This window comes from Verticillium nonalfalfae (genome assembly GCF_003724135.2).
Source record: "Verticillium nonalfalfae strain VnAa140/NRRL 66861 chromosome Unknown scaffold_41, whole genome shotgun sequence".
Classification (NCBI taxonomy): Eukaryota; Fungi; Ascomycota; class Sordariomycetes; order Glomerellales; family Plectosphaerellaceae; genus Verticillium; species Verticillium nonalfalfae.
Window position 1 is genome coordinate 137,253 of NW_021167266.1, and position 19,043 is coordinate 156,295.

Genomic DNA, 19,043 nt, shown 5'->3' on the forward strand with positions numbered 1-19,043 from the left:
TTGAGCCAAAACAACACGCATATCAACGGGTGTAGTCGATTGAGCTGCCTCCACAGGAGTATGAGCCCCAGGCTTCTGCACTGAAGGGTCTGACCCGTAACAGAAGCGGTCACATTCTAGATTGAAAAAAATAAAACCTCAAGGTGCACAGCTTCCAAGTTGTACCCATGGAGCTGGAGGCAATTCCATTCACCCATACCAACATTGTCGACTGCCGGGTGGTTTGCATAATCGTCGACGGACGAGAGTCCCAGAGCGTACGTTGTCAAAGTCCCAGGCTCATCAGTCACCTCGAGGGATGTTTTTGATCGGATGTCGGTGAAGCTGCAAATTAGAAGCGTCTCAAAGATGTACTGTTCACCAACGCCATACTCGGATCACAGGCTAGAATTATACAGGCCTCTCTCTTGTACACAAGGCTAACTAACCACGGTCGACTTCACTCTGGAAAAGTCTTAGGCTCGGTTCTCTTGGCTCTGAAGAGACCAAGAGTCCCTATGGAGTATTCATTTATTACTTACAAGATCTTGATAAGAGCTTGGAGCTACTCCTTGCAATGCAAAATGAATAGACGCAATAGCATCACTCCCTACCAAAGTACTACCTCGCCCAAGCTGACATATCATTTAACCAGGTCTCACTTGCCGTCTGCCATGGAGCACCTTGAACGCCACGGGCTCCGTTGGGGCTTATGTGAGCTTTGAACGTGAACCTGGTGCGTTCAGGTGCCCACACGTGGTTTGGCGTTCCTGATTACTATCGACTCAGCGTTACACGAAGACGCAAGAGCGTAGGGAAAGGAAGGTCTTCGAGCCCGTCGTTGGTTAGAGCGGGCCCACGATTTACACCGACTGCCCGCTTGCTCCACTGCAATCAGGGCTTGTGCCCAACTCCGTGGCCCGGACTCACAAGCCATCGGCATGTTGCTGTACTGCGAAGCACTAGATTGTCGTCCCATGCGCATTCTCCGAATAGTCCGTGCCCGAGCTTTTGATCCTTGTGCAGCACCAAATCAGATCAGCTTTGTAGTTGAAATCAATTGTCGGCCCCGAGGTAAGGAGTGGGACTCCTTGATGGTCGCATTTGGACCGAACATTGCATGCCGAGATTCAATGGATGTTCGGTGCACGAGATGGTCGTCTAATTTGATAAAAGAAAACACATTCCTACTCCACGATGCGCTCGCGAAGGCAGCCGGCGACTTTTTCAGGTTGAACGTGTGGTGTTGAATGGCGCGGTGAGGCCTTTAGTGCTTAACCCAGGACCCTCTGCTGGGGATGCCAAGACATTCGCCGGTTGAGGTAATATGCACGTATACGAAAGACAAACGTGTCCGAGAAAGGTCGCAGGTGCTGGGAATGAGTGGCTATTTGTTCGAAATCCGAAGTGCCAAGGGCTCTAGAGGGAAGGGCGGGCGTTGAGGTCAGGGAAAAAATGCCAAGACTCACGGGGTCTTGTTCGGGTCCGGGTGTGGGGCCGAGGACAGGGCTGATTTCTAACCCGTCCCGCGTTGGACCCTTCTTTGGTGGGGCGAACTGTGGTCGGCAAATGCTTCTACGCCCTGCTCGAGTTCGGGTCCGAGATGCTGTGCCTGTCACAAGCGTCCAAGGGCCAGTGTCGATGCTCGGTGTTGACTCAGTGCGGTGATTAGCCCCTTCATCGCCCCCAGTGTGTTTCATACGCTATTGGTCCTCACTGCAATGCGTCACCATGAACCCCGTTATACGTGTTAGTCCGAGTCTTTTTCTCTCTCTTTCGTTGTTGGCCCCTGGACCGAAGAAGGCTTAGCTGATAGACTCGTGCCCGTGCCTGGCCCCGGCTGTCCCGGTCGTGTACTGCGTTCCATGGAGGCCGCGTGCGGGATCGAACAGGAGACCGTCCGGGGTTGTGAAGCGGAACGACAACGAATCCCGCTATCTCCTGAGAAAAACACGATCGAATTCATCAGATTTCTTCTATTGCCCCTTGCATTACATCATACTTTGGTTCGTCCCTATTTGTAAAAGGGAGGGACATCCTTTTCACGTCCCTCGTTGACTTTGGACAAGTCTTTCCTCCACAGGCCAACTCGCCCGTCAATCTCTCAGAGAAAGGCCCAAGGCGGAAGACTATTATCTGATACACGGACCAAATCTCGAAAGGATTAGGTGAGGACGATCACTTTGCTGTCAGACACTGTTTGAGTCTGCCCACGTCACGTGGAGCTCATCCCAAAAATTCTCCATCTGACAACAGTGATCTTTCAGACGCAGACGCAACGAATAATACCCTTTGATCTCACGGGTCTTCCCCATCCACAGCTCACCATGTACTCTGCAGCCCAGGGTGGTGAGGCTTTGGGTGCAGCGCCTCGGTCCCCCAACGGAAGCCAGCAAACCTACGTGAACGAGGCCGACGTGGCAAACCACATCGCCTCGGACAACAGCAGGTCATACCTGGACGGCCAGGATCTGGGATCGAAGGATAAGAAGGCAGGCAAAGGCGATTCTGGGGACTCGACATCGACGAGTGATGATGACACCGGAAATGAGACTGAGATGGAACGTCGACACTCCATCGTGCAAGACCTTGCCCGGCAGTACACTCAACACTCGATCGTCGACATCCAAGGGAACCCGCAAACCCTTTTCGGAAGCGATGACCCCAACTCGAAACTCAACCCCCGTGGCGAAAAGTTCAGTGCGCGATCATGGGCGAAGACCCTCGCCAAGATGACCACTGAGCAGGGCGCAGGATTCCGACAGGCCGGATTTTGCTATCAAAACATGAACGTCTTCGGTTACGGCAATGAGACGGACTACCAAAAGGATGTCTCCAATGTCTGGCTCGAGGTATCGGGGCTTGCCAAAAAGCTTACGTCAAAGACCGGCGGCCAGCGACGTATCGACATTCTGCAAGACTTTGACGGTGTCGTTGAGGCGGGCGAGATGCTTGTCGTCTTGGGCCCTCCCGGTTCAGGATGTTCAACATTCCTGAAGACCATCGCAGGCGAACTGAATGGCATTCACGTTGACGACCAGGCCTACTTCAACTACCAAGGAATGTCTGCCCGGGAAATGCACAAGCATCACAAGGGCGACGCCATTTACACCGCTGAGGTCGACGTCCATTTCCCTCAGCTGTCTGTCGGACACACTCTCACCTTTGCTTCCCGAGCCAGATGCCCCAACAACCTCCCGCCAGGCATCACACGCAACCAGTACGCCGATCACCTCCGCGACGTTGTGATGGCCATGTATGGAATCAGCCACACCATCAACACGCGCGTAGGTAACGAATACATTCGCGGCGTTTCTGGTGGTGAGCGAAAGCGTGTGTCCATCGCTGAGGCTACTCTCTCGAACGCTCCTTTGCAATGCTGGGATAACTCAACTCGTGGTCTCGATTCGGCTAATGCTGTCGAATTCTGCAAGACACTGAGGCTGCAGTCGGAACTTTTCGGTCAGACGTGTGCCGTGTCAATCTACCAGGCCCCCCAGAGCGCCTATGACTTGTTCGATAAGGTTGCTGTTCTGTATGAAGGCAGGCAGATCTTCTTTGGCTCCACGAAGCGGGCTAAGGAATACTTCGAAAACCTCGGATTCGAGTGCCCAGCGCGCCAGACAGTTCCGGATTTCCTGACATCTATGACTGCTCCTTCGGAACGTGTTGTGCGCCCTGGCTGGGAGTCTCGAGTCCCTCGAAGCCCAGACGACTTTGCGGCGGCTTGGAAAGCCAGCCAGGCGTTCCGTGATCTACAGGTCCAGATCCAGGAGTACAAGTCTGTCCACCCCGTCGATGGTGTTGATGCAGAGGCCTTCCGCAACATCAAGTCTGCTGTCCAGTCCAAGAACCAACGACTCAAGTCTCCTTTCATTCTGTCGTACCCTCAACAGGTCAAGCTTTGCCTGTGGCGTGGGTGGCAGCGCCTCCTGGGTGATCCGTCCTTGACCGTGTTCCAACTCCTCGCCAATTCGATCATGGGTCTGATTATTTCCTCTCTATTCTACAACATGCCGCAAACGACATCAGCCTTCTATAGCCGTGGCGTTGTCCTCTTCACTGCCATTTTAACCAACGCCTTCTCCAGTGCTCTTGAAATTCTGACTCAGTACGCCCAACGACCTATCGTGGACAAGCATGTGCGCTACGCATTCTATCACGCATCCGCTGAGGCCTACTCGTCTGTCCTGGTGGATATGCCATACAAGATCGCCAACAGCATCGTCTACAATTTGGTCATCTACTTCATGACAAACCTCAACCGCGAACCGGGTGCCTTCTTCTTCTTCCTGCTGGTATCATTCCTGATGGTCCTGACAATGTCCGGAATCTTCCGCTCCATGTAAGTCGCAAACTGAGCATCGTCTTGCGGAAAGCAATCCACTAATCCATTACACAGCGCTTCGCTCTCTCGAACCCTGTCCCAGGCAATGGTCCCCGCCTCCATCCTCATCCTGGCTCTCGTCATCTTCACTGGCTTCGTTATTCCCGTCGACTACATGTTGGGATGGTGCCGCTGGATCAACTACATTGATCCTGTCGGTTACGGCTTCGAGGCCCTTATGATCAATGAGTTCCACAACCGAGACTTTACCTGCAACGCCTTTGTGCCCAGTTCCGCTGTCGCGGGCTACGAGGACATCTCGTCCACCAACAGGGCTTGTTCCGCAGTCGGCTCCGTAGCTGGGTCTGATGTGGTCAACGGCGACACGTATATCCAGGCGGCCTACAAGTACAACCACAGCCACAAGTGGAGGAACGTCGGTATCCTCATTGGCTTTGCCATCGCCTTCCACGTTCTCTATTTTGTCGCTTCGGAGTACATCTCGGCCAAGAAGTCCAAGGGTGAAGTCCTTGTTTTCCGCCGCGGCGCTCTTCCCACCACAGCCAAGGGCCAGGACGACGTCGAAGGAGCCCTTTCCGGTCCGCTCCCCGTTACCGAGAAGCCCAACGGCAAGTCCACCGACGGCGTTATTCAGGCTTCCACAAGCGTGTTCCACTGGAACAATGTCTGTTATGACATCAAGATCAAGGGCGAACCTCGAAGGATTCTAGACCACGTTGACGGATGGGTCAAGCCCGGTACCCTCACGGCCCTCATGGGCGTGTCTGGCGCCGGAAAGACGACGCTTCTCGACTGCCTCGCTGATCGTGTGTCCATGGGCGTGATCACTGGCGAGATGCTCGTTGATGGCAAGATTCGCGACCAGTCGTTCCAGCGCAAGACGGGCTACGTTCAGCAGCAGGACCTCCATCTCGAAACCACCACTGTCCGTGAAGCCCTGGAGTTCAGCGCTCTTCTGCGCCAGCCTGAGTCGACGCCGCGCGCCGAGAAGCTTGCCTACGTGGACGAAGTCATCAAGCTTCTCGATATGCAGGAATATGAGGGCGCTGTGGTCGGCGTGCTAGGCGAGGGCCTCAACGTTGAACAGCGGAAGCGTCTGACCATCGGAGTCGAACTCGCTGCGAAGCCACCTCTCCTGCTCTTCGTCGATGAGCCCACATCAGGTCTCGACTCTCAAACATCATGGGCTATTCTTGACCTACTGGAAAAGCTGTCCAAGGCTGGCCAGTCTATCTTGTGTACGATCCATCAGCCCTCGGCCATGCTTTTCCAACGGTTCGATAGATTGCTATTCCTCGCCAAGGGTGGTAGGACCGTCTATTTCGGTGATATCGGAGAGAACTCAAAGACCCTCACAAACTACTTTGAGCGCAACGGTGCTGAAGCCTGCCCCCCCGGCGAGAACCCAGCAGAATGGATGCTCTCTGCTATTGGCGCCGCACCCGGATCTGAGACGAACGTCGACTGGCACCAGGCCTGGCGTGACAGCCCCGAATACCAGGACGTCTCCCATGAACTCGAACGTCTCAAGGCGAACGCGACCCCTACTGCCACTGACAAGGCCTCCCGGGCAGACGACAAAGCTTCGTTCCGCGAGTTTGCTTCGCCTCTGTGGAGCCAGCTGCTCATCGTCACGCGCCGCGTCTTCGAGCAGTACTGGAGAACCCCCTCTTACATCTACTCCAAGTTCATTCTCTGCTGCTCCGTGGCCCTATTCATTGGTCTCGTGTTCCTCAACGCCCCACTGAGTATGCAGGGATTGCAGAACCAAATGTTCGCTATCTTCAACATCTTGACCATTTTCGGCCAGCTCGTCCAGCAACAGATGCCGCACTTTGTCACGCAGCGCTCGCTCTACGAAGTCAGGGAACGGCCGTCCAAGACGTACAGCTGGAAGGTGTTTATGCTCTCCCAGATTATCGTCGAGATCCCCTGGAACTCGCTCATGTCCGTCTTCATGTTCATCTGCGTCTACTACCCCGTCGGCCTGTACAAGAACGCCGAGGCGGCCGGCCAGACGACGGAGCGCGGCGGCCTCATGTGGCTGCTCTTCTGGCAGTTCCTCATCTTCACCTGCACGTTCGCGCACGCCTGCATCGCCATCACGGACACGGCCGAGGCGGGCGGCAACCTGGCCAACGTGCTCTTCATGATGTGCCTCATCTTCTGCGGTGTCCTGGCCTCGCCTGACGCCATGCCCCGCTTCTGGATCTTCATGTACCGCGTCTCGCCCTTCTCCTATCTCGTGTCGGCCATGCTGTCGACGGGTCTCGCCAACACGCGCGTCACCTGCTCCGACGTCGAGCTCGTCAGCTTTGACCCGCCGAGCAACCAGACGTGCGGCGCCTACCTGAGTGACTACATCAGCTCTGCGGGCGGCTACCTCACGGACCCCTCTGCCCAGTCGAACTGCAACTACTGCCCCATCGCCGACACGAATGTCTTCCTCGACGCCGTCAGCGCGTCATATGACAATCGATGGCGCGACTTTGGCATCGGCATGGTGTACATCGCTTTCAACATTGCCGCGTCGCTGGCTCTCTACTGGCTCGTCCGCATGCCCAAGGGCAAGAAGAAGGCCTCGAGCTGAAGCCATTGCTGATGCTGCCTGGAGCTGGACATGAATCATGCTCGGCCATGTGGTTCAATCTATTCTTGCTTTCCCGCCCACGCTGGGGTGTCTTTCCATTCATTCTACATTGACCTCTCTCTTATCTCGGTTGCCCGTTGCGTTTCGTTTTCTTACGTTCATTCTTCATTGCTTGCGCTGGCTCCTGCGATTCGTTCCTCTGCATTAGACTTTTTCTCTGTACTAATAGACTATACACCCAAATACGAAACCGGTTGGCTGGGATTTGACAAGATGCGACGTGCATGATGTGGCGCTTTTATGGTTGCCGGCCCCTGGATGTCTCTGAACATGTTCCGGTGACCACGCTCCTGGAACTCCAAACGGTGAAGCTAACCTAACCGTCAGACCTGGGGCGAACAAGAACAAAAGGTAGCGAAAACCTGGTTTTCTCCAACGCCTGGGGCGGCTGATCCCTTCCCCTCCCCCCACCGGGCGTTCGATCATCAACGGCAAATTCCATCTCTCTTTGTAGCGCGAGACAGAGCTGAAAGGGCAAGCTGAACCCGGCAGAGATTAGACCTGGAAGGACATCAACCCTTCAGCTCATGCACCAAACCGAGCATCATCTTCAGAACACGGAGCGGTTCCTGACTCGGTCTCGCCGGGTCCCCGATTGGCGACTCCACGATGCAAATATCCAGGGCCCATGACCGGGTGGCGCCCGAGCTGAACATGGCAGCGACATGGGCAATGGCCATGGATAAACCTCGCACAGCCCAGCTCTTTTGAACCCATCGATGAGCTCATCCTCACCATCGCAAGCAAAAGAAGCCTGTACACGTAACGACCACAGGGAACGATCATGGCAGAATCATCCTTGGCCCCAAAGCGACGGCCCCGAGTGCAAAAATCGTGCACCGAGTGTCAAAGGCGAAAGCAGAAGGTACGTGTGTGATATCATTGCCGGGCCGGCGCCGAGTTCCGGCGGGGAGACCGGGGGTCCGGTCTAGTTGCTCGTGATACACAGAGAACGGAAAAGCTGACGGCGCGGTGGCAGTGCATCATTCGGAATGACGGCGTGCCGTGCGCCAATTGCTCGCGCCGGTTCCCGCCTGTGGAGTGCACTGTTCTCCGTATTGATGCCCCGGACGGCGAAAGTCGAGCCCCCGAGTACGAAGAGCAAGTCGTCAGTCTCGGGGTCCCGGTGAGCATAGTCTCTTCGGCTGGTGGTCGGCACGTCAATTATGTCCCGGCAGGCACAAGCGTTATTCGAACCAGGCGCGTGACACCCATGGCGAAAACCAGGGCAAGGATCATTGCTTGGCACGATAGTACTGATGGCTCAACGGATGATGCATGTGACGAGAGGGCTATCGTTGGGAGATCATCGGAACAGCACTCGGAGAATCTCTATCTCGACGGGACAGGCGACCCAGATGCCATGGTCCATATCCGACCCTTCGGAGGCATCTTGACTGAGGTGTGCACTCTCAATGGATTGCGAATCAAGCAGAGTGCCAGGCACTCGGAGCTCTTGCATTTCTGTGAGTGAAACCATGCCAATGGTTGGGCATAAGTCTAACACACGGGCAAGATGTCCAGATTGTTGCGCCAAATCTTGTGTCCATCGACGGGCAAAGCCAGCCCAAAGTGTTCCTGACAGAAGTTCTGCCATGGATGTTGCAGTCGCCCTTATTTCCTAGCATCGGCATGCTCATGGCGTCAACTACGCAATCGCTTGAGAAGGGTGTCGAGGTGACACGCAACTCCGAGTCGCTGGCGATCAAAGCCAGGGTCCTCACTGGCATCAATGAGATGCTCAAGGGTGACTTTGGCTCGGTCGCCCAGGAGGTCATCCGTTCGGTCATCAACCTTTGCGTCATGGAGGTAGGAACTTTGAGTAAGCCCTCACGATGTATAGCTGGAATACTGATCTTGCCGTATAGTGGTTTTGGGGCGCCGATGACAGCATGTGGGCGCATCTAAGGGGCATGAAGCACATGATTAACCTTCGGAGCGGCTTGCGGGGTATCAAAGACATTGTGGGAGAGTCCATCATCATCTTGTATGTGGCATGACCTTTCTCAGAGTCGAGACAGACTGACTAACGACAAGGACAGGACCGATTACGAAATATCGTGCTGCTTCGAGACGGAACTCTACCTCCAGAGCAACGATCCAGTATTGCTGGAGGAGATCCCCATTCCAACGTCGTGGCCAGACGGATTTGACTGTCCACTGATCAGATCGAATGTTTCGTTTGATGACGTTAAGGATAAGCTGGGATTAACAAGAGCTGGAGCTAGGATCCTGGATGATGTCCGCTTCTTGACTACTTCAATCACAGAGGCCGACGGCGGACCCGCCAGTATTCGCAAGATCCAGAGCACAGCCTCGTGGATTTACAGCCGGCTCAGCAAAGTTTCAGGCAGAGAGAGCGGCCGAAGTGAGCAGGACGCGGAGGTGGCGGATGTTGCTGATATGGAATCCGAGGCCGAGCGTATCGAAGAGGCGTTGCGGCTGGCCGGGCTGATCTACAGCTGGTCCATCTCGTCGATGGCCCAGATATCGCAGTTCAAGGACGACAAGACGCTAGAGCGGGCTTACAAGGCCATAAGGGGGGTCAACCTTACGCGATGGAAGGACATACCGGGAATCTTCCTCTGGATCATGCTCGTGGCGGCGCCGAGCACCAAGCAAGATACCAGGGGGAGGTTCATCCGGCGGAAGATGGCGGTGGCGGGGCTCTCGATCGGATTCGAGAGCTTCGGGGTGGGGATATCGTATCTGCGGGCGTTCTGGCTGGTCCAGAGGTGGATTGCGCGACAGGGGAAACCGGCCGCAGACAGCTTGACGTGACAGAGTACTGGGTTCGAAGTGGTGCTGTATCAGGCAAAGATCAGATCATCGAGGCGTGCTGCGAGTAGTCATGAGGTGTGAAGAGACATGAAGACGCGTCAGGAAAGACGTTCGAGACCGTCAGCGAGCCCAGAACAGCGGACGGAAGGTGGAGGCGGTGGATCATGATCGGGATGCCGAGCTTGGACTTGGGCGACAGAGGTTTGTTGAGATGGGAAGAGACTGGGGAGGGTTTGGGCAAAGGCAGAGTACCATGTTGCGGAAGTCCAGATTGGGAAAGCCGGTGGAACCTGGGGCAGTCAGTGGGGGGGTCCCCTGTATTTCCGAATTCTTACAGTGATCTCCAGTGGTGCAGTGGTGGTGCTCCACCGCAGCACGCGGGGAAGGAACCCCGCACAGCACACCCGTTGGTGCTGCCGCTGTAACACGAAGCCCCACTGGAGCGGTCTCGGCCACTTGGTTCACCATTCCTCTGATGTTCTCCATGTCACATTGATCAATCTTGAACAGCAGAATTGACTTCTCCATCTTCGGCTCGTCTTTCACTGAATCGACAGCAGAATTTTCCACAATTGGAAACATGAGCTTGCGCTTCACAAGGCGAGACCCTGAGTGCAGGATCCGCTTTTGTTTGGGGCTGCTCTCGAACTGTTGGCCGTCTCTTGTGGTAACCGCTGATCACGCCCCTAGCAGAACCATGCTGCTTGCAGCCATCAGTGTCTGGTACACTACCTCAGGTCCTGCGAGAACACCAGTTCCACCGAGCAGCAATGAGGTACACATCAGGCTCGCATCAGGAAAGCAACTCTCGAAAGGATTCGCTGTCCAAGAGGCCTGACGATGGAGTACATCATCCTTTCCTCAGCACGTGTGCTCATGACAACACGGCCTCTCCGATCCGGAAAAGAGCTGCGATCTCTTGCACCATCAGCAATACAAACCATGGCTTGTCACTGGCTACGGAGAATCCCCCAGCCTACCTAAGTTAGGTTCCAAGATTCAAGTTCCATCTCCATAGGCATGCGCAAGCGCCAATGCGCCCCCAGAACCACGCACCAGGAGCACTTCACCCGTGTACACATAAGCTTTGTCGCCCCTTTCGGTCTGCTGGAGGTACGACAGGGTACTTTGCCTGAACGCCTCCGACCTAGCAAATGCTCGTAGCTCTACAGAATCGAAACCTAGCCCCCACGACGTCGCCCGCCACATAGACCGCCGGCCGCCGGACGTCGCGGGAGCCCTAGCTGCTAGCGACACAAGACAGCTCGAGCTCAGGTCACCATGCCCAATCTTGGCACGCCTTACCTTAGTGAATGCTGATCGGGAAGCTCAGATGAGCTGTCCCGGCCAAGGTGGCACGGCATGGAACACTTCGTCGACCTAGACGCTCACGGAAGCTCCGACCTTCCTTCCCCTCTACCGCCTCACCAGCGCAACACAACCTGAACAAAGCAGAGAGCATCGTCGACACACCTGACCAACCAGTCTACACCTCTTCTCGCAATATCCCTTTCCATTATAAATTCGCCTTCTGCTGTGTTCATCTGCCATCATGTCTCGCCATCTACTACCTTACGCCGGACTACCATCGCGACTGCTTCGTGTACAGACCCCCGCACTTGTCATAGCACCCCAGCGCATCATCAAGACTCCATTTGCCTCTGCTCGAGCGGCTCGGCCCTTTCACCAGTCCCTCACGCCTCTCCAATCGACCGCAATGGGTTCCGTTTCTCACCAGCCTACTCGGCTACCCGAGTTCAGCCTCCAGGACAAGGTCATCATCGTCTCTGGCGCTGCACGAGGCCTTGGTCTGACCCAAGCAGAAGCCCTCCTCGAGGCCGGCGCGATTGGTGCGTACCTAACCAGCTTCTCAACGGCGGCCATACGGAGCTCCTACTAATTGCTTCAGTTCATGCCATTGACCGTCTGCCTGAGCCCGACTCGTACTTTCACAAGGTTGCCAACCGCGCCAAGAGCGAGCTGGGCACCACGTTGACGTACCACCGCGCCGACGTTCGTGATGTCGACAATCTCAATGCCCTCATCGAGAGCATCGCCAACGAGCATGGCCGCGTCGATGGCCTCATCGCCGCCGCCGGTATCCAGCAGGAGACGCCCGCTCTCGAGTACAAGGCCGAAGATGTCGATCGCATGATGGGCGTCAACGTCACCGGCGTCTTCATGACGGCCCAGGCCGTCGCCCGCCAAATGGTCCGCCTGCGCTGCAAAGGCAGCATCGTCCTCATTGCCAGCATGAGCGGTACCGTCGCCAACCGCGGTCTCATCTGCCCGTACGTTCCTGCCCCTGCACAAAACCCCGTCTCATCCATGCCCAGACAGACAGCGTACTGACCATGTTCCAGCGCCTACAATGCCTCCAAGGCTGCCGTCATCCAGCTCGCCCGCAACCTCGCGTCCGAGTGGGGTGAGCACAACATCCGCGTCAACACCATTTCCCCAGGCTACATCGTCACCGCCATGGTTGAGGCCCTTTTCGAGACGTACCCCGAGCGCCGCGACGAGTGGCCCAAGCACAACATGCTCGGCCGCCTCAGCGCCCCCGAGGAGTACCGCGGTGCCGCCGTTTTCCTGCTCAGCGACGCCAGCAGCTTCATGACGGGCGCCGATCTGCGGATGGACGGTGGTCACGCGGCGTGGTAGCTTAGGTGGCAGGTGTGTCCATCTGGATTTGCAAGCGAGTCTTCATCACGGCGCTTGGGAGCGTCAGGGCTTGGGGTTTCGGGCATTGTCTTTTCCTTCTCCGTCTTTCCCTCGCGAATCCCCGGTATTTTTGTTTCTTCACTTTCTCGTATTCGTACATGGTATACAATTCCATAGTAACGCCTAATGATGTACAGTCTCTCACCCAGATACCTACATGCGTGTCGTGATAACGGCCATCACGCCTCGGCCTCGGCCATGCTCGCAGGAACCGTGATGCCCCTCGTCCCCAGCCTCGCGACAACGCCCTGCTTCAGGTTGAACCTCTCTTCAATCTCCCGGTCCGCAACGCCGCGGTCGCGCAGAACATGCATCTGCACAATCGTATTGAGGTCGAGAAACTCGCGTCCCTGGAATCCCTTCCTGCCGAGCGCCTCAAACTCAGACCGCGCCGCCACCTCCGCGAGACGCCGCGCCTCGAGCGCGCCGAGGGTCGAGTTGTTCCGCGCCGAGGGGAAGAGCGGTCCCGTGCCGCCGCTCGGGGGTGCGTGCGCGTCCGAGGGCGACGACGCCGGCGCGGGGCGCGCGTGCGACGAGGGGCTGTAGGTCGGGTTGGGCTGGGCGATGCCCATCTGGTGCAGGCGCGCCGAGAAGTCGGCTGTCACCTCGGGGTCTGCGGCGTCGGCGCGGATGGCTACGGCTGTTCAGTATCGCGTTCCTGGCGTCTTTTCTCGCTGCCTCGCGGGACGGGAAAAGGGAGCGGGGCCGACGGAGACCGTGGCGACTTTACCTTCGTCTTTGGTGGTTGAGGCTTGCGGCCTTGGCGGTGCGCTTCGGGGCTGGCGGGCTGCGGCTGGAGGCACGGCGGCGCCTGGCGAGCGGGTTGGGAATTTCCGCGCGGCGCCTGAGGCGGCTTTGGACGAAGATGAGCCCATCTTTTTCTGGGGGCAATGCGATTCGGGTCAGGTACTGGAGAGGGGACTTGGGATGTCTGGTGGGAAAGACTTGGGATGCTTTTGACGATGATTCGGACATTAGGTAAGCCATTTTATCTGGTGACGTCGTTGGCGATAAGATAAGCAAGTGAGCGTCAAGGGCCACGGTGATTTCATCCTTCATCATTGACGCCGCTTCTTCATTTGTACAGGGTGACTCTACAATCGTCTTATGACAGGGCGACACTTCAATTTATCCGGTGTCCTATCTGACTGGGCTGATTGCTTCGCGCTCTGTCCACCAGGTCGAGCCAGAACCACACTCCTTTCCCTTCCTGCTACCACCGTCTGCTTCCCTTCCTTAACCAAGCGCGGCGACGTGGTTCGTGACAAGGCACGTCCAGTCGTCCGTGTTGGTGTAGATGGTGTTGCCGTCATCGTGCGACTTGCCGTAGCTCAGCGTGTCACCAAGCTGCCAGAAGGCATCGGCGGCCATGCCGGGCGTCGCCACGGAGGTCAGCTGCCAGGGACGCTCGATGGCGCAATGGTTGTTGGGCGCGCCGTCTGTCATTCATCTCGTCAGCATTGCTGTTCTCTCTCGGACCAAAGGTGCAAGTCTTTTTCTCTCTTACATTCTTCGAAGAAGCAGGGCTTGCCGGCCGCGACACAGGCGGCGGCGTGGTCCTTGATCCACTTGTTGCCCCAGTCGTACGAGACGCCCCCTGTTGCGCTGTTAGTCTACCTAGCTGTCCCCGGTTCTCCGACCTAGGGCCTATGAGGGGAAAGGGACGTACAGGATCCGGGGTAGAGGTGGAAGGTGCCAAAGTCGAGCGTGTTGATGGCGAGGTTCTTGGCAAAGTCGGTGCCCTCGCCAAACTGGTAGGGGTAGCTCGAGTCGCCGGCGATGCCGAGGCCCTCGTCGCCGAGCGTCACGAGATGGTTGGGGTCGAGGCTCTTGACGTACTCGGAGGCGCTCTTGGCCCAGTTGAAGATGACGTCCGTGTTGCAGCCGTTGCAGCGGGGCTCGTTGGCGAGCTCCCAGGCGAAGATGGCCTTGCTCGTCGTGTAGCGGCTGACGACGGCCTGGACGAAGCGGCGGTACTGGGCCTGGGCGGCCGTGTTGGTGTACCAGGTCTGGTGGGTGCCGCCGTAGGCGTTGGTGTAGGCCTTGATGCCGCCGTAGTCGTCCCAGTTGTTGACAAAGTTGATGATGAGCTTGACGCCCGTGCGCTCGGCCGCCTGGACGACGTAGTCGAGGCGCTGCAGGCCGTTGGCGCCCGTGTTGATCGTCGAGCCCGAGGCCGCGTGGTTCTGGAACCAGACCGTGTTGGAGCCCGGGATCGAGTTGACGTCGTTGAAGCCCCAGACGCGGAGGATCTTGAGGCCGTTCGCCTTGAGGTTGTTGAACACGAGGTCCGTGTCGGCGTTGGAGAGCCCGCCGACCGAGCACCAGTAGCAGTTGGTGCCGGGGAAGTACTTGGACACGCCGTCAATGTTGAAGAGCAGGCCGTTGGTCTTGACGTAGGCGCCACCGGTGGTGGGGGGCGCGGCCGCCGTCGTCGTGGCCGGGGGGGGCGCGGCACGCGTCGTCGATGTGACGAGAGTCGTCGTGGCCCGCGTCGAGGTCGTCGTCGGGTTGGCCGGAGGAGGAGCGGCGGTGCCTGGTATCTGGTCAGTACAGGTAACGTCCCGTATTCAAGTCGAGTGTAACTCACCCGGCAGGCACTGCGAGTACCAGGGGTTCTGCACCACGCAAGTCGAACCCGCAGCACAGGTCGTCTGGCCGGTCCATCCCTGGCCACCACACTGGCCCCAGGCGCTCTGCTGGGCGGACGCGGCACCCGCAAGAGCGAGGGCTCCGGCTACGAAGGACTTCATGATGACTGGCAGAAGGAGAAGCTGTCGATGGTGAAGAGCAACGACGAGGTCCTATCGACGCAACGATTCAAGTCATACTTTATACTCGATCCTCGTGAGCTACTGAGAGACGAGGATGCCGTATAGCCACGCCACGCCGGACCCAGTCGTTCCATGCCCCCAGAAGCATATAATTCCGAACGATCCTGATCGCCTAGGTAAGCCGTTATTCACGAGAGGAGAGCACTATCAGCTGAGCCTGGGCCGTTCTACCCGCTGCGTGAGGCTCAGGCCAGTCCGGGGAAGAGACCAAGAACCGGGGTAGCTGCATTGGCGTCGGAAAACTAAAGCTTGTCGTCTCTGGCAATCTTGGCACCATCGTGGACTTTTCCGTCAAAGATCGGTACCGAGCGCCGGGCTGCATCCTGGGATGTCTTCTGGATTTCGGGCTTGATGACGTTGACGTCAGTGTTGGGAGGCGGCGATGTTTGCTCACGGTCTGCTCTCTCGACGATTCTGTTCAAGCAAGTCCACGAGCTTGCGTCTTCTCGCGTTCTCCTTCTTCGACCCATCGTCTCGACGAGCAACAAAGAGCAAACAGGCCAAGGGATCATCCCATCGGCTTTGGTCGCGATTCCCGTCTTGGTCGCGATTCCCGTTGCGGGGGCCCTTCCGAGCAGGGCGGAGCGTCGTGCCCCGCGGCACCCCTTTCAGGCCCCCGATGGGTCCAGGAGACGGCCAGTCCTCGCGGGGGCAGAAACAAATAAAGTGCTGCCGCTCGATTGAACGACGTGCCGGCTCTTGACAATGGTTTCCAGGGCATGTTTGGCTGCCGTCGCCGCGCACATCATGCAGGGCCATGGTGTGGAGGTTGCTACTCGGCTGTATAGGGTCTGGTATCGAAGCCGCCACCATCGCCGTGTGGGCAGATCTATGTAGCTTTTGACCACAGGACTGCAGCCTCCAAGGGGAACAGGCTGCAGATCAGCCAATCAGGAGAGATGCCCGATTCTGCCCGTGTTTGTCTCTCGAAAACGCATGTTGAAGGTGGCCGTAAGGGGTCAGAGCTTGTTGCGAAGCTGGTGCTGGTGCTTGGGCGACACTTTTGGCCATTGATTGGATACAGACGTTCTGCTGCCTTCGTGGCTGCTTGCGTACACCTTTAGCCTGTGAGCTATGAATTTGGATAAACGAATCACGCAGAGTTTCTGCCATGGCCACGGCGAACTGCTCTCTCTTGGGAACTATGTTGATGTAGACGCAGTCATTGCTTCTTCTACGTGGAATAGGTTCTGTACTGATGGAGGTTCAAATTCAAGCGAGCAAGGCCCGAGCGCAATCTCAAGCACAATGTATTCAAAAAGAGTAGATGAACCGCTACGTACAAACCTCATATAATCCTGTACAAGCAGCATGGGTCCAGTGACCCGGGGTATCTCCCATCAGTCCGAAAACGCCGAAGAAACACAGCGGACGCCGCCAGTCGTACACTGCTTGCCGTCCAGGAAGAAGCATGAAAAGAAAAGAACCAGAGAAGAAAGAAACCGGGAAGGCCTCGCCTCAACAAGCCAGGAGGGAAGAAGAAGCAGGAGAAGAAGAAAAACGTCGTGCACCAGTCTCGTCACCACTACGCATCTCTCAACGACTCCTCAACGCACAAGATCTGGCGAAGGCCCACGTTGCCAAGCGAGCTTCTGCCGCCTCATCCGCCTCGCGTACAGCAGCCCGCAGACGTTGCAGAGCGTGTCCGCGCCGTCCGGGCCACGCCTCCACTGCGGCGAGATGGCGGTGCCGCACTCTTGGCACAAGGCGGAGTTCGCCTTTCTCTATAGGAGGTCAGCTCTCTGTAAGGCGTTTGTAGAGTGAGTAGGAGGAAAGAGGGAGGAAAAGAAAGAGAGAGAACAAAAAGAAAAGGAAAAGAGAGAGAGAGAGAGAACAAGAAGAGAAAAAACAAAAACGGAGAAGAAAAACGCACCTTTCGAAAGCCGCTCAAGCCGCCCAGCTTCTCGAGGTCACTCCTCGACGGCGCCGTGATGGTCGACCCCCGCCCATCCTGCCGACGGTGATGCCTCGCGACCTCAGCCAGGCTATTGACAATGTCCCTCGACAGGCGCGACATGGCGAGGAGGTCAGCGGGCGTCGGGCTGCGGCGCGCGGCGCTGGGCACGGCGGCTGGCTCGCGAAAGCGCTCGGTGATGCTGGCGAGCTCGGCGGCGCGGTAGTGCAGGTCGGCGCTGGGGCTCGCGACGCGGGCTTGCGGGGGATCGGCCGACGAGGTGCTCGAGGGGGAGGGCGAGTAGGAGGCGCCGGCGCGGAAGGGCTCGAGAGCGAGAGCGGCCTCGTTGGCCTTGAGGTCGGCGAGCCAGAAGCGGTGGCTCGTCCCTATGCCGCCATCATGGCTCCGTGGAGGCCGCGGTGACCGGTTCGGGGGAGAAATGGTGGCTGCTTGGGAGTGGCAGCTTCGGCGGCGGACGACTGGCAGAGTCATTCAAGTTGTTGTCGATCAGGTACCCTCAGCAGGGTAGGTAGGTAGGTGTACCTTCGGTACCTTCGCCAACGGGAGAGGCAGGGTGAGGTAGGTACTCAAGGTAAGTAGATGCTTGGGATGACGCGGGGTTGAATATGGGGAAAGTGTTGTTTGGCCTATACACGGAAGAAAAAGGGCGAGTCGTGCAGGCTATATCGTGATGGTGATGATGTGTTGCGCAGCAAGTGTCGGATGGGGAAAACTCAACCTCCTCATCTCCATGGGTCTGTGTTGGTGGCGAAACACAGAAGGAAGCCGACAGGAACAAGCATCAGCAAGATGGGAAAGTCTCGAAAGTCGATTCCAAGGAGCCTGGTGGGGCGCGGATAAGACCCTGAAAAGTCCCTGCACCCACACCGAACGTCACCTCGTTCCTCCTTCTGCCAAGAGCCGACCCACCTGCCTCGCCCAGGCAGGTACCTACCTACCCCAAGCTACCTGGTACCCAGGCAATGCCAGGCAGGTACCTGGTGCCCAGGCAGGTAGGCACCTCGATCAGGGGACGAGTCCCCTGGGCACCTTCCCTGGGGCGAGCTCGAACAGCGCCGAGTTGGTGCACAGTGCTCGGGTTCTCACGTCATTGGCAACCGTCTCGAGACCCCGCCTCTGGTGAACCCGCTAATGTCGCAGCCTTTGTTCCGATTGGGGGGCGCGGGGGCGCTGAGGGGGGTCTCCCCGGCGTCCCCTTCTAGTTGGCATTTGTCTGGTATGAGTGGGGTGGTTGCGCTGTCAGACTTCATCAGTCCACCGCCTTGTCCTATTCGTTCTGCTGCGGCCAAGTTCCAGTGGTAGTACGAGAGTGGCGAGACCACCTTACACACGACAGGCCCATTGTTTTGAGGACCAATATGCCCTTTTCCCATCATGCTCACTTCCTGCCAACCTTTTGCTACCGTCGGTCAGATACCTCGACTGGTGAATGGAATCAAAAAGGCCCTCGTCTAGTCCTGTTATACACACAAACACCGTAAACGAGCTTGCAACCCTCGACAATGAAGATATCTCTCGCTGTTTCTCTACCCGACGACTGCAATCCTACAAAAATGATACACCAACGGCCTAGGCGTTTCAGAGACATTTCTGCTCCGCCTTGTTGTCCTCCACTGTTTACCCAAGTCTTGGATGAACCCCTCTCCGTCCCCAAGCGGGACAGATGATCCGCCTGTGGCACGCGCTATTGATATGTGATTTGGCCTCTTCCTCACGCCGGCCCGCGAGCTTTGACACTCTTTCCTTTTTCGTTTTTTCCAGCCCTTCGCCTGATCCACTCTGAAACCGTCACCCATCTTGCCATTCTCGACAATG

At 57.2% G+C, this 19,043-nt stretch overlaps 7 protein-coding genes across 7 annotated transcripts; 3 read left to right on the forward strand and 4 right to left on the reverse strand.

Moving 5' to 3' along the window:
- Positions 1 to 2,306: 2,306 nt before the first annotated feature.
- ZRA1_2 (ZEB2-regulated ABC transporter 1) lies at positions 2,307 to 6,917 on the forward strand (the record flags this gene model as incomplete). The annotated part of the gene is made up of 2 exons (XM_028640283.1): positions 2,307 to 4,324; positions 4,382 to 6,917. 2 exons carry the CDS (start codon positions 2,307 to 2,309, stop codon positions 6,915 to 6,917), a joined length of 4,554 nt encoding a protein of 1,517 aa, XP_028495539.1.
- Positions 6,918 to 7,696: 779 nt separating this feature from the next.
- On the forward strand, positions 7,697 to 9,758 carry D7B24_006145 (uncharacterized protein; the record flags this gene model as incomplete). The annotated part of the gene is made up of 6 exons (XM_028640284.1): positions 7,697 to 7,903; positions 7,957 to 8,103; positions 8,296 to 8,379; positions 8,586 to 8,786; positions 8,846 to 8,964; positions 9,020 to 9,758. The coding sequence occupies 6 exons, from the start codon at positions 7,697 to 7,699 to the stop codon at positions 9,756 to 9,758; spliced, it is 1,497 nt and encodes a 498-aa protein (XP_028495540.1).
- Positions 9,759 to 11,475: 1,717 nt separating this feature from the next.
- Positions 11,476 to 12,419, forward strand: D7B24_006146 (uncharacterized protein; the record flags this gene model as incomplete). The annotated part of the gene is made up of 3 exons (XM_028640285.1): positions 11,476 to 11,608; positions 11,668 to 12,049; positions 12,122 to 12,419. The coding sequence occupies 3 exons, from the start codon at positions 11,476 to 11,478 to the stop codon at positions 12,417 to 12,419; spliced, it is 813 nt and encodes a 270-aa protein (XP_028495541.1).
- Positions 12,420 to 12,658: 239 nt separating this feature from the next.
- D7B24_006147 (uncharacterized protein) lies at positions 12,659 to 13,354 on the reverse strand (the record flags this gene model as incomplete). Its single annotated transcript, XM_028640286.1, has 2 exons — positions 12,659 to 13,113; positions 13,210 to 13,354. The coding sequence occupies 2 exons, from the start codon at positions 13,352 to 13,354 to the stop codon at positions 12,659 to 12,661; spliced, it is 600 nt and encodes a 199-aa protein (XP_028495542.1).
- Positions 13,355 to 13,715: 361 nt separating this feature from the next.
- D7B24_006148 (uncharacterized protein) lies at positions 13,716 to 15,232 on the reverse strand (the record flags this gene model as incomplete). Its single annotated transcript, XM_028640287.1, has 4 exons — positions 13,716 to 13,918; positions 13,987 to 14,076; positions 14,149 to 15,015; positions 15,070 to 15,232. 4 exons carry the CDS (start codon positions 15,230 to 15,232, stop codon positions 13,716 to 13,718), a joined length of 1,323 nt encoding a protein of 440 aa, XP_028495543.1.
- Positions 15,233 to 15,555: 323 nt separating this feature from the next.
- Positions 15,556 to 15,783, reverse strand: D7B24_006149 (uncharacterized protein; the record flags this gene model as incomplete). Its single annotated transcript, XM_028640288.1, has 1 exon — positions 15,556 to 15,783. One exon carries the CDS (start codon positions 15,781 to 15,783, stop codon positions 15,556 to 15,558), a length of 228 nt encoding a protein of 75 aa, XP_028495544.1.
- Positions 15,784 to 16,860: 1,077 nt separating this feature from the next.
- D7B24_006150 (uncharacterized protein) lies at positions 16,861 to 17,699 on the reverse strand (the record flags this gene model as incomplete). Its single annotated transcript, XM_028640289.1, has 2 exons — positions 16,861 to 17,037; positions 17,187 to 17,699. 2 exons carry the CDS (start codon positions 17,697 to 17,699, stop codon positions 16,861 to 16,863), a joined length of 690 nt encoding a protein of 229 aa, XP_028495545.1.
- Positions 17,700 to 19,043: the final 1,344 nt, after the last annotated feature.